Raw genomic sequence first — 14,577 nt, 5'->3', positions numbered from 1 at the left:
TATTGTAAAGTGTTACCATATATTCAAACAGTTATTTCAAAATGATAAAATATTTCACAATATTACCATTTTTGCTGTATTTTGAATCAAATAAATGCAGCCTTGTTGAGCAGAAGAGACTCCTTACAAAAACATTTAAAAATCTTATTGATCTAAAACTTTTGAATGATATTTTGTTTATTTATGCTTGTTTATTTGATTTATTTATATAAGTTATTATTATTTATCCCTCAGAATGTTTATGAATCAAGATAACTATCAACAGAAATATTTTACTGTACTAAAATCTCTCTTTCTCCTTTTTTTTCTTCTCCTGTCCTGCCTTCCTCATCATCTTCCTCTCAGACACCTTTGCCAGTAAAGTGGCAGCGATACAGGATCAGTACGCTGACGCATCCATCGGAAACGTGACCGGCAGCAATGCTGTGAACGTCTTCTTGGGCATCGGAGTGGCCTGGTCCATTGCCGCCATCTACCACAACTCAAAGGGCCGTGATTTCAAGGTGGAGCCGGGTAGCCTGGCCTTCTCAGTCACCCTCTTCACCATTTTCGCCTTCATCTGCGTGGCGGTGCTCATGTACCGCCGCCGGCCCGACATCGGCGGTGAGCTGGGGGGTCCGCGGACTGCCAAAGGGCTGACCACCATGCTTTTCGTCAGCCTCTGGCTCCTCTACATCCTGTTCTCCTCTCTGGAGGCTTACTGCCACATCAAGGGCTTCTAAACACACGTACATGCGCTCACACATGCATACACACTCAGAACTACACACCTTCACACACACGTTCATGCGTTCTGTGGAAAACTAGCAAAGACTAAAGGTTAAAATAAAGGGGAAAGACTAAAGACTGCAGAGGAAGGCAACAGCGGTGGACTCGGTTTCGGGTTCACGTGGATAATCGTTTTCCGCAGACCATTGGCCTGTTCTTCTGTTCTCTCCACACGCCACTCCTTCATCCTCATCTTCCTCTGTTTGTTGTGTGTGCTAAATGACTGCATCTGATTGGATGGGGTTTGACCACAGTGTTCAAACATCAAATGTAGACTATGAAAAGCTACTATTGCTACCTTTAACTACTGTAGTTGTGCTTTTTTAACCTAAACCAGTATAAAAGCCACGTGGGACCGTGGAATCTGTAAGCTCCCTTCATAGTGCCATGGAACTCTGGGTAATGTGGCTGTGTGTTATAGGTTTGTTATCTTAACGTGGACCTAGCGGTAATTTTGCTTGGGTGAATTTTCAGACATACCACTTTGTGTTTACAGATGATGTAATCAGAGTGGTCCTAACTGAAAGGGGTCAACTTTTGCCGTTTGTTTACGGCTCGGGCATCCTCCTAAACAGCTTTTGTCGTTTTCAAGAGCAGCTCTGTGTAACTAATTTCTGTGAAGGCCAGTTTTTATCCCTCTCTTGCACTGGTGCAGTTCATTTCAGTTCAGAAAGAGAATAACAATAGGAAGAATACAGTATGCCAGTTCCAATCTCTTCTAGTGCTGAAGCTTCAGAGACCAGAGGTGCACTAGTGCAAGACTTCGATTTAAGAGCCTCAAAGATCGTAAAGTGCTATTGAATGAGCTTGGGTTACGGAACATCCTGAATTTTCTAACGTGAATATACCGCTGTTCGTTACGGATAAGATTATTAATTTATGCAATCGATGGAAGGTCAGTGTAGTGAGATAATCCAGCATGTGACATGCTTTTGCCAACATCACATTGAGAGTTTACAATTATGACTGTTACTTTCCGTCCAAACAAAAACGCATACATTTACAGACGCACACTATGAGAAATACACAAAAACAGTGGCCATACTTTCAGTGATTTGTTCTCAGACACACAATTTATAGTCTTAAACATGCAAGCATGTATAATTGGTAGACTTTTGCTTGATAAACTTGCTCAATATCCCATACAGATACACTCAGTCAATCATCTATGTGGAGTTTACGAGGGCACGCTTTCCCTCCAACCCTGCTGAGATTGCTTCTTTGTATTTTGTAGATTCGCTGCATACAGAGCTGTAAGGTAAATCTCGTAGAGTAGTCACGGTTTTAGACGTAGGTCGATTTAAAAGCAGAAATTGTAGAACTAATCTGAATTTGACTCTAAACATCTTTAGGATAGCATGGTTTAACACAAACGAACTGAAAAAAGTAGCTCGTTTTATTGCAAGATTTTTCACTGTCCTTTCCAAAGTTCGATTTCCAGTCTTAGTGGGTAAGTGAAAATTAAATTACGCTTCTGGAATGAGCACAGTAGATCTGACGTAGATATATTGGACTGCATCTATTGTGTATTTTGCGCCAAATTTGCCAAAGGGAAAATCTTTCTAATGGAGACACTGCAGTGTGCCACATAACCCCTGAAGTGGGTTTTGTATTTCGAATCATACATTTTTTTACCCACACCAAAAAATGTCCTTGCAAGGATAAAGAGGCCTTGGTGACATTTCTTATAGGTGTTTGTACTGAAGGGATCCAGCCTACAGCTCTTTTACTGCATCTGAACACCTTTTCTTGTGATGAAAGAGTGTTTTTAAAGGAATTCTGGGATTCTGTGTTGGGGTTTGTAGTTTCAGTAGCTTGATTTTGAAAGAGAAGAAAACAATAGCTTGAATAGCTGTTTATTCTATCTTTTTTTGTTGTTTGTTTTATTTTGTTTTACATTTTTAATGAAGTTGTACTAGTTGTAGGGCATTTCCGTAGGAAACCTTTGATGATGACCTTCAATCCCTGTTGAAGATGGTCCGCTGTTGCTTGCTAATTCTAAGATCCACAGGAAAGACACTACAATCAACCAACATTGATAAAGACTTTTTCTTGAAGCCTAATATCTATTTAACCAATAAACAAACAGATGAAGTTGGAGTCGGTGAAACCATGTGAATTACAGCCATACCAAGTTCTGCCGAGAAGACTTTCACGGACTCTCGCCATACGTGCTGCTCGCTAGCCGTCACACCAACCGACCGCAGGTGCGTCTCTCCGTACGGGGCGTTCAAACTGTACATGGTCTCTCCGGTTTATACTGTATATGTATTTGCTTCGGCAGAGCAGGGGTCAGCAATTGTGTACATCTGTGCTCTGCGGTCTGTAAATCAGGGCGTGGCTGTATTGGAACCGCCCCCTGTGAAACCTAGCCCCTCCCTGTGCCCCGCCCCCTTGTTTGCCATGTCCATATTTGGAATGTTAATGTGCTTCGTGTTGACAATGCATGGATGCTAACCTGTTTGTATATAGTACGCAGAATTCCCTTCATTAACGTAGTCGACAGAGGTTTGAAAGCTGTATAGATATTCAGACTTTTGTTTTGTTTGCTTGGTTTTCCTGTCCGTAAGTTTCATTTGAATGTGTTTCTTTTTTTTTAACTTGCACATGTATATTAAAAAGGCAGTATCTGTCGTTTGGTACAGGAGCGCATGTACAAACAAAGGAAGCAATATGTCAAGGCCCTCTGCTTGGTTGTTGCAGTGGTTGTATTATTTAATAGTATGAAATATTTTGTCGTTGAAGCGTTCAGGTGTGTATGTATATACTGTATAGTAGAATGAAGGCAGAATTACCGCTCTGCCATTATCACAGAGAGAATACAACGTATTTATTTGAAACTTCAGAATGACAAATATTGCCTTTTGGATTGATTGTTGCATAAAGCTCGTTTTGTTCTAGTTTCTTCGCTGAGCAGTGTGTGTGTGTGTGTGTTTGGTCGGTCTAGAGCGATATTTGTAAGAATTAAGGGAACATATAATCCGTTATTTATCTGCTCAGAGTCTGTTAAACATCTTGCAAAAATAAGTGAACCATCTGGAAAATGTCTGTAAAACATTAGGAGAATGTGTGTGAAGCATCAGGGTTTGCCTTGTGTATGTCGTACATTCCTAAACCCCCCTCTCTCTTCCTCACTGCTCAGATGGTCTCTAGTCTTTCAGGGGTTTAATACTAATCTTTGATAATATTATTTCCTCCCCTCCCCCCCCTCTCAATCTCTCTGTCCTCTAACTCTCCAATCCAAGGCCTCACTAACATCTTGCATTAATGTGTCCAATGAAAACCTGTAGGCTGTTTGTTGTGAACAATCGCAGTGTATATGTGTGAAGATGTTCCTGGTATTCCTGAACAGTGCGTATATATGTGTAAATGTCTGCATTTCACTTATTTATAATGTGTAAATTTATAGCATGTATAAAGGTTTGCAAAACCACTTATACTGCAAAGAATATTGCTCTAAACTAGTCGTTTTGTCTTGTTTTCCAGTAAAAATATCCACAAAACAAGATAGATTTGCATGAGTAAAATTATACTTTTCTTTCAGAGAATAAATCTCAAATTATTTTTGTTTCAAGCATAACTCTAACAAGATGTTTATGCTTAAGAACAAGAGAAAACAACAATTGAATATTTATAAAAACATATCAAATAGTGTTGAGAATATTTTTATAGGAAAACAAGACAAAACACTTTTTTTTGCAGTGTAAACAACATGGCAGAAAGCTCTCATGCCAAAGCAGGACTGAATGTATTGTATGTAACGTAATAGCTGATCTAAATGAAGGCTGTGAGTTTTATTATCTTATCTGTCTTGTACAGATCGAGGGGCTCAAATCATTGTGTGTGTACGACCGCTGTAAGCTAACGCTGAGAGTCATGTTAATGCAAGTGTGTGTGGCCTTGTGGCACAGTGTGTCTTACACAGTCCTCTTGTCATGGGCTTATTAAAGCTGACTCTGTTTTCCTCCTCTCTCTCGCTCTCTCTCTCTCTCTCATCTCTTCTTTCTCACTTTTTGCTATTTCACGCTGTTTTGTTTTGATCGTTAGGTTGTTTTAATTTCGATCTGAATAATTAAATATGAGATTTTTTTGTTTTGATTTATTTTTGTGTTGCACTCAATCTAATAAGATGGACGTCCACTAACTGTGATTGCTCCCCTAGTACACCTCTACACAGGAAATAAAGTTTGGGATATCCTGTTTAGAGCTAAGTGACTGCAGTGTGTCTCTTTATTATGATTGTGTTTCTGCATACATACATACATACATACACATAAAAGATATCATCAGTATTAGTGTTACTCATAATTTAAAGTAGTTCAGCAGGAGTATTTTTTTTAAAAATTAGCAACACTACAAGCTACAAACAAAAATGAAATGAACTACACTAATATTTTAAGTTAAGTTAAGCAACTTCGGAGAGGCTAGCAATAGCAAGCTAGCTTTGAAAGCATAAAATCCCACCCTCCCTTTAGAACGTCTCCAAAGCCACGCCTCCTTCAGAGTCTGTGCAAAGCTTCATGGAAGATGGCGCTAAAATACCTCATGTCTCAAAGCACATTACAATAATCATGAATGTAAGCAACTTAAAGACAGCTGACTTGTGCCGCATGACTGCTGCAGATTCATTTGCAGATTTGGCAACACTGTCTACCAGTTCTTAACCAGTTTCTACCAGTATAACGAAAAAAGTGTTTATGAAAAACATTGCCTACCCTATAGCAGCGGGAAGTTTGGATCATTTTACTGACTCAGATCTTTCAATCTCATTCAGCAATTCCCCAACACATACCACTTACAAACGTTTATCACATTTGAAGCCCAAATTATGAGTAAGAAATGATTAATTGCTTAGCACGGTCTACAGGCTATGCAGTCTGTTAGTTCACCTCACCTCCCGATCCGAGTCGTTCTTTCTTTTGTCACCTCACATTTAACACGTCTGTTCCCCTGAAAGATTTGTTCACCTCTCGTGTCTTCGGGTTCGAGTCATTAGTGTCTGTTCTGGGCGGTGACAGTCCCATATGCAATACACGCAGTACCGGAAATGATTTTTTCATCTCTTGAGTCTTCGGGTTCGAGTCGTTCGTTCATCTCGTTACAGCCCCATAGGCTGAATTCATCTCTCGAGTCTTTGGGTCTGAGTCCTTCATTCTTTTGTCACGTGACCACTTCCCGGCTCAGTGTCTCGTTTCTCATTTATGTTATGCCACTATGTCCCTTCTGACCAATCTTTTTATACAAATATTAGACCAATATGTCCAGTCTTCATAGGAAAATCAGTTAGGGGATAGTGGGGTAAGATGAGTCATTTTTTACTTATGTGGTCCTCAAGGGAAAATGAGGCAGAAGTACAATGAAAGTATTTAAAGTAATTTCAGGATGTTTCCTATCATTTTAAATGATCAGAATACATCTTTGACAAAGGGTTCTAAAAATATGGCTTCTTATTAAAAAAGTGTTCCTCTGGCTCAATTTACCCCAGGTTAGGGGTAAGTTGAGCCAAGTCAGTAAGTGGGTGTAAACTGACCATCTAACTGAATCTGAATCAAACCAAAGACTATAGAATAACACAAGACATGTCACTCGTATTGTTTTGAATAGGAGAAAGTGTAACGTGCAATATGGCGGAATAAGTCCCGCCTTCAAAATAAGAGCCAATCGCCGACTGGTAAAGTCATCGCGTCACTGCAGCAGCCGTTAGAAGCACCGGTTTCTATAGAAACAGTCAGGCGCGCGCCTCCGAAATGAGGCATAAGAGACGCGCATTTAGGTCTGCGCATGCGCATTAGGTTGATCCAGACTAAAAAAAATAGTTTTTTTTGTCATGATTCGAGCGTTTGGAAATAAATTTATGAGACAGATGTTGTCAGATTTCATTGGTGATTTCAAATATGAAATTTAATCGAAAGCTTGGCAAACAGCTTTGGAGAATTTGAAGTTTGCCCATTCAAAGAGATAGGAGTTGCACTTGCATGCCCGAGAGGCGTTTCAAAGATGGCCGCCGAGTGAAATGACTTGTCTTAAAGGGACTTTGATCAAACCCATGTGAAAGTTTAAAGATAATGTACCTATTTTAAAAATTAATTTAATAATCAAATTTCCATTTACAAATATTCTTTGTAAAAAATATTTTACTAATATTTCTTTAAAAGCTAAATTAAACAACATAAAACCAACCAAATGAAGTTGAAATTTCAGTATCTTTAACTGTTTGCATTTCTGAAACAATATGTTGATCAAAGTTGTAACCTTCCCATAAACAGACTAAACAGAGAGTTTGTTGAGTAAAATTAAATAAAAACTAAATAAGAATGAATAAATGTCACTGAAACTAAAACATTTAATCAAAATGTTCTTGACATAGTAGTTTGTCTGCAATGTTGACCATGTTAGGCCATTAGAGAATACAGGTGGAAAGATATATATGATTAAACATCCTCTGGTTCGTATCAGAGAAGGATTTGGTGTACTTGTACACTATTCCTATCAAATAAACTCGAAAATAAAGATAAACTAAACCAGCTGCGTAATATTACTTTGAAATGACACCAGTTTATAATTAAGATTTAACTTAAATTCAGTGCCTTATGGTGGGGTAAGTTAAAACGTTGGCTCAATTTACCCCATATCTGACATTTTAGGAAAAGCTAGCTAGCTTACCAATTCAGAATAATATTTAGCTAAATGACTTGCATGGTTTTATACGTTGCTAAATCGCCAATATGCATCATAAATAGTTTTAGACCTGGACAAATTTGCTTTGATATGTTAAAATTTTACTTTGACAAGCCAAAAACAGTTAGTAAATAAGCGACTTCCCATGTGCTTCTCCTTTTCACAGTCTGGCAGAAATGATGGGTGGTTCTAAAATATATGGTCACATGACAATAAAATGGTACAGTTGCCAAGATACAGGGGGTGGGTCAACTTAACCACTGGCTCATCTTACCCCACTCTCCCTCTAGCTAAATAAATAAACTAAACTAAAAAAATAACTACACACTTGTTTGTAAGGAAGGTTGTGAATTAATTTCTGTATCCAATACGGCTGTCACTTCACTTGAAAAAAGAATGACTCGAAAGTGAACTAATCATGTTTCTGCATTCAACCTATGGGGCTGTGACGAGATGAACGAACGACTCAATCCCGAAGACTTGAGAGGTGAACTAATCATTTCTGTTCCCTGTATAGAGCCTATGGGATGTTGCGCATGCGCGATCAACACAAAATGAACGAATCACTCTCTGAGACAACTCATTGTTCCCGAGATAATATTAAAGATTCGTTCAAAATGAACGCAAATTAAGCTCGTGTTCAAGTCAAACATGTTGACCAAGAGAAAGCTGCTTGGTTTGAAAGGGACTTCGGTATGTGTACATTATGCACTGCTACTGACAATGGACCTTTTACCATGAAATTTCACTGCAATTTCCTTAATGTGACAGCACCTTTACACTGAAAACTATAGCTATCATCTCATCTCATGTAAGTAGGCTTACTGTATTATTATATATATATATATATATATATATATATATATATATATATATATATAAAATATAATTTTTTTTAACGTTTCAAAGGTGTTAGGCCCTACAACTATTTGTTACTTTATGAGTAAATCTTTTGAATTTGATTTTAAAAATAAATAAATAAATAACATGCACTTAAGAAGACAATATAAATTAATAACCATCAAGATGATGGATCATCAAGTTATTTAGCTGGCACAGGAACACATTTTGGTGATAATATAATTTAACAATAAGCACAACAAATAAAAAACTAAAAAAAAAAACTATTTTATATTTACATTTAGCTCCAACAAAGAAGACAAGGCAATCATTTGATTAGTGAAGTTTTCAAAACATGTGAATGAACCGATTCGCTAAAATGAATCCGACTTCCCATTGCTACATTTGAGAGAGAGAGAGAGATTTGATGCTTAATGGAAATTATTAGCTATATGTTAATAATTATAGAAATACAGTATATAGCTTGAATGCACTTTTTAGCATCTACCAAATAATAAATGACATTTATTCACTTTGGACAGTACAGTACAGATGTTTGCATGAGTTGTATTTACCTCTAATAAAATAACAGAGATTTCAAGATGAACATTCAGAACTGCGAAATCTTTTTTTGCCTCCTGTTATTCTCTCAATTGATGATAAAAAAAAAAAAAAAAAAAAAAAAAAAAAAAAGTAATTGTTGGGCGACCATGAGCCAGTCCATAAATTTCATCTTGAAAGCTCTTTGTGATTCAGGTTCCATTTGTAGTTCAGGTGATGAGTTCTGACAAGACTGAATTTGGACTCACCTTGTCTGGAAAACAGCCTTGAGTGCAGGAAAAACTCTGATCAGATGATTTTGGCTGCTTATTGATGATACGGTATAGTTATCATGAAGTGGCTTGATTCACTGATGTTACATAGTGTCAAATTTCTGAGTATATTAACTGTTAAGAAAAAATATATTTCCCTATATATGAATGATCAATATATTACATGATTTACCAGTATATTTGAAAATATTCAGAAAAATATATTGCGTAATTACAATATATTGAATAATACATAAGGAATTGCCGCATTTCATATATTGAAAAATATGTGATAATATATTTACTAATATATCATAATGTATGTAATTTTATATTCAGTAATATACTTCATAATGTATAGATTTATATGTGATCAGATATGGTACTGCATGCATAATGCAAATATATTAACTCATGCAGTATAAACACATATATGGTAAAATATATTATGTAACATTTCTTATTTTTTATAATAATTTACATATTAAATGTTTCGTATTTTCAAGTTAGTTAACAAAAGCACACCTGCATGTACTAAAGTTTCTACCAAAGAGACTATCACTGTGCTATAACGTGCACAGCCATTACTTTTTAAATAAAGTTATTATAGTCTTAATAGTGTTTAGCCAATCATCAACCTAACCACAGGCTCTACTCTTCAGCACAGTGGTAACCCCAAAAACTCACACATACCAGAAAACCTTTTAAATTTCAAAATACTACAACTTTAAACACTAACAGATCTCCCCCTATATCAATATTGAGCAAAACACATGAAATAGCAATTTTAACATTTACTCTCCTTTAACAGTCAGAAGCAAAGCATGCTGGGAACTAGAAGTCTGTTGTAACCACTGATTGTAACTCATTCCATGAATAAGTGTATATATGTGTGTACAATACATTCACATTTATATGGGAACATGAATGTGCAATAGAAAGAGAAATAAACCAGAACTGGGGCCTCATTTATAAAGAGTGCGTACGCACAGATTTGATCTTAGAGTGTGCATACGCTTAAATCTACGGCAACGCTCATATTTATAAAAACGGTCTTTGACGTGGAAAAGTGCTTAAAGCCACATCAGGGTCTGAGCAGACGTACACACTTTTCATTGTCAGATTACTGCAGGTTTTTGGAAATCTAAGCTATTCTTGTAGCTCGCTAAGGATTTGGACAATGACTGTTGATCTTTTATATGTAAATGACATCAATTAGCTGTTGTTTACAACGCAATGAACTGAAACCATTCAGCAGCGCTTAAGTTCAAGATCATTTGCGATTTATAGATTTCACATCTGAAAGAGAGGCGTACGCTCGTTTTCTATGTGTACGTTCATTCTATGAATCACACCTACGCACATCTGAGAAATGACTGTAAGATCAAATTTAGGACTGTTTCTGCACAACATTTTATAAATGAGGCCCCTGGACCTTATCTGAGCCACAAAATCTTTATATATTATTTACAGAATCATCTTAGCATTAACAAGCCTGTTAACAAGCAAAATCACTGAAGGAAAGAAGAGAACAGAAAAAAAAAAAAAAAAAGAGACAAACTTTTTTTACCTTTTTACCAATACCTTTACAAGGTCTCATTGAAAAGTGTACACAGTTACTAAGCACAGTAGCCATCTTAGCCTTGCTTAACACCTTTATTATTACCTTAGCTCTTTCAACAACGGTTTATTAAAACTTGTCGACTACAGTCTCAGACAAAGGCATGCATACTTCTATATATCCTGTAGTGAGCTAAATGAAGGAACGCGCTTGTGATTTTAAAATGCAAACAACATGGAAAAGAGCGCAGGGTGTCGGGTGACGTGTTTTCAGAAGTTGAACTTGACACTGCGTTTTAAAACGCGGCACGAGAAACTGAAAAAGCAGATGAAATGCCTATTTAACGCATTAATCTAAATGTTTAGATGGAAAAAGACATTTTGTCTTTATTTTTTTATCACCACTAGGCTAGCTAGGGCAAACAAAGCGCAAGAATTTATATTAAAATCTATATTATTTGACATTTATAACATGAGTGAATATTCAAAAGATCAGGGCCCTCATTTATCAACGGTACATAGAAAAGGTTCTATATTTTGTCCTACGAATGAAATCTATAATGTGCCTAAGCACAAGAAAATCCGTATTTATCAAATGGGCGCACGCAGTTCTTACGCACATGAGTAAGCAATTATTGTTGATAAATCAAACATGTGCGTAAGTACCATGCTCGTTCACGTTTACGGTCATTAGCATTCAGAAACTCCTCCAATGAACCATATATGGTGACAACACTTCCCTTTAAAAATCATGTGATTGTGTTTTTTCCTCACTGCAATAATGGCAAAGATCAAGATCGCCAAGCAGATCAGCACGATCTTGGAAAACGCACTCTCTGTGGAGCGCATTGTTTGCCAAGTCTTCCAATAATGCAAAATAAGCCATTGCACTGAGACAAACATTTTTCCAGCTGTCTTTTATAGGGTTTGACACCAAGTATGCATCGTGTTTAAAAATAGACAAATGATAAATTGAGTGTTTTATAATTAATTACTCCCCAGTACCTGAGCGAGCTCCTAATTCATTATAGTCCTTCACGTCTATTGCGATCTCAGAATTCAGGCCAGCTGATAATACCTAGAATATCAAAATCAACCGCAGGTGGTAGATCCTTCTCCTATTTGGCACCTAAACTCTGGAACAATCTTCCTAGCATTGTTCGGGAAGCAGACACACTCCGTCAGTTCAAATCTAGACTAAAAACGCATTTCTTTAACCTGGCATACACATAACACATTACCAATTTATATTTTCAAATCTGTTAAAGGATTATTAGGCTGCATAAATTAGGTCAGCCGGAACCGGGAACACTTCCTATAACGCCTGATGTACTCGTTACATCAGAAGAAGAATGGCATCTACACTAATATTAGTCTTTCTGGTTATCCCGAGGTTCACCGTAGTCAACTGGATCCGGGCCGTATCCAGGTGAGACCAAGGACCTGCACCTTGACACGACCACAACGCAGCCCTGACGTATCAGCAGAGATTGAGTCAACTAGATCATCCACTGTGAGGGCCTCATCGACACGACAGCCACGACACAGTTCCTCAACAACCGTCCATACCGCCATGATGAATACGATCCTCAATTGGATGGAACTGGAATAAATACTTTGAATGTTGTGATCCTGTCGGACTTATGATAGCTACCTGAATCGTAACAAAGCACTGTTGGCCAGAGGAGAACTGGCCCCCGACTAAGCCTGGTTTCTCCCAAGGTTTTTTTCTCCATTTAAACACCTATTTGCCACTTGTCTGCCACCTGATGTCACCTGATGGAGTTTAGGTTCCTTGCCGCTGTCGCCTTTGGCTTGCTTAGTTGGGGACACTTGATTGACATTTGATATTCAACAGTGCTTTGATCTGCCTGCATTGACACTATTCTTTTAAGAGCTGCTGTGCAGCCAAATAATGTACCAGTTATCAATGTAAAGCTGCTTTGACACAATCTACATTGTAAAAAGCACTATATAAATAAAGGTGACTTAAAGCAAACCCAGGACATATGTGGATTGCTTAATGCATACTGTGACACTCTTAAAGGAACGCTCCACTTTTTTTGAAAATAGGCTCATTTTCCAACTCCCATAGAGTTAAACAGTTGAGTTTTACCGTTTTCGAATCCATTCAGCCGTTCTCCGGGTCTGGCGTTAGCACTTTTAGCATAGCTTAGCATAAAATCTGTCACAAATCTGTCCGTACGCACAGTTGATAAATGAGGGCCCTGGGATGCTACTCACCAATAGCAGATTACAATACAGGAGAAGAGGACAATATTTAATGAAATGAATTTAATGAAAATGAATTTAATGAAAGTGACAGAGTAAAAAACAGGAAAATCATTAGAAAATCCTTGGGGGGGCTGCGCCGGTGCTAAGCACATTTCTGGTGGGGCTATAGCCCCTGCAAGCCTCAGCCTAGCACCGCCATTGGCCACAGCATTAGATGAAATCAACTGAAGATAAAAGAAGATATTAAGGGCATCATTTATAAAGCGTGCATATGCACAGATTTGATCTTAGAGTGTGTGTATGCTTAAATCCACACCAATGCTCATATTTATAAAAATGGTCTTTGACGTGGAAAAGTGCTTAGCGCAACGCCAGGGTCTGAGCAGACATACGAACTTTTCCTTCTCAGAGTACTGCAGGTTTTTTGAAATCTAAGCTATTTTTGCAGCTCGCCATTCTAAATTAAAGGATTTGGACAATGACTGGTAATCTTTTATATGTAAATGACATTAATTAGGTGTTGTTTACAAAGCGGAGAACTGAAACCATTCAGCTGCACGCAAGTTCAAGATCATTTGCAATTTATAGATTTTATATCTGAAAAAGAGGCACTAATTTTCTGTGTGTACGTACATTCTATGAATCACACATACGCACATCTGAGAAATGATTGTAAGATCAAATTTAGGACTGTTTCTGCACAACATTTTATAAACGAGGCCCCAGATCTTAGAACAGGATTAAACAACTCCACAAACAGCATTACAGCTTCACATATTACTAACTAGACTGACTTTATTTCTGTCATTCATCTACAGAAGTTCTTATTGAGAATTAACAGAAGTTTAACACTAATGTTTTTCATTTAAAGTCACCATAATGGTGATTGGTGTTTCCACTTGGGCTCTTAAGTCTTATAATACATTTCTCTTATAATAATCATTGCGAAATAACATGAATTACTGATGTCATTTGAAATGTAATAATTGTGTTTTGCCCTTAATATACTTAAAATACAAACCCTGAATTGAATTGCAGAAATCAGTTAGAAAATGAGCAAAAAAATAGTAATCTACATTGACAAACACAGATATGAGCAATCAGCGTATGAATCTCAACAATGGTGACAACAAAATATTCAGCCAAGCTCAACTCTAGACATCACAAAAAGCTACTAAGACCAAAACCACAGCAAAAAATAAAAGCAAATAGTTAGAATTAAAGAAAATAATAGGACAATTCAGCTGAATAATTTATTCATGCTGTGATGCATGCTGTGAGTTTTGTGACTATTGTTCCCAGCATGCATTGTGGCATGATGATGAAGAGGTTGTCATCATCTAGTGGTCTAATCTTACACAGAGTGTTTTCTTTTATCATATAGATGCAATGCAGTTAATTTCAGCTTAATAATAGTCTGTTATAGAATGCATTGCGGCATGAAGCATGTCACCATTGTTGAGATTTATATTTCTACATAAGAGGGTCTATGGTTGGAAAAATGCTTCAGAAGCCCTGCAGTGGTCAACCTGAAGCTTTTACCTGTACACTTACTGAAACTAAGCAGGGTTGAGTCCAGTCTCTATCTGGATGGGAGATCTTCTGAGAGACTGGGTAGCTGTGGGAAGAGATATTAGAGAGGCCAGCAGGTCTGATCAACCTGTTCCCTGAGTGGGTCCTAATG

General features: G+C 37.3%; 1 protein-coding gene across 5 annotated transcripts in view; it reads left to right on the top strand.

Annotated features, from left to right (window-relative positions):
* The window catches only part of slc8a1b (solute carrier family 8 member 1b), a 110,503-nt gene extending 105,524 nt beyond the window's left edge, over positions 1 to 4,979 (top strand). For all 5 annotated transcript variants that reach the window (XM_051867950.1, XM_051867952.1, XM_051867949.1 and 2 more), the window contains exon 7: positions 346 to 4,979. In XM_051867950.1, coding sequence (XP_051723910.1) covers positions 346 to 722 — 377 coding nt within the window. In that variant the 3' untranslated portion in view covers positions 723 to 4,979. The remainder of the gene's footprint in view (positions 1 to 345) is intronic.
* The last annotated feature ends 9,598 nt before the right edge of the window (positions 4,980 to 14,577 follow it).

The sequence above is a fragment of the Ctenopharyngodon idella genome, chromosome 17 (assembly GCF_019924925.1).
Source record: "Ctenopharyngodon idella isolate HZGC_01 chromosome 17, HZGC01, whole genome shotgun sequence".
Taxonomy (NCBI): domain Eukaryota; kingdom Metazoa; phylum Chordata; class Actinopteri; order Cypriniformes; family Xenocyprididae; genus Ctenopharyngodon; species Ctenopharyngodon idella.
The sequence above is the reverse complement of the archived record's forward strand: the minus strand, read 5'-3'. Positions and strand labels throughout refer to the sequence as shown.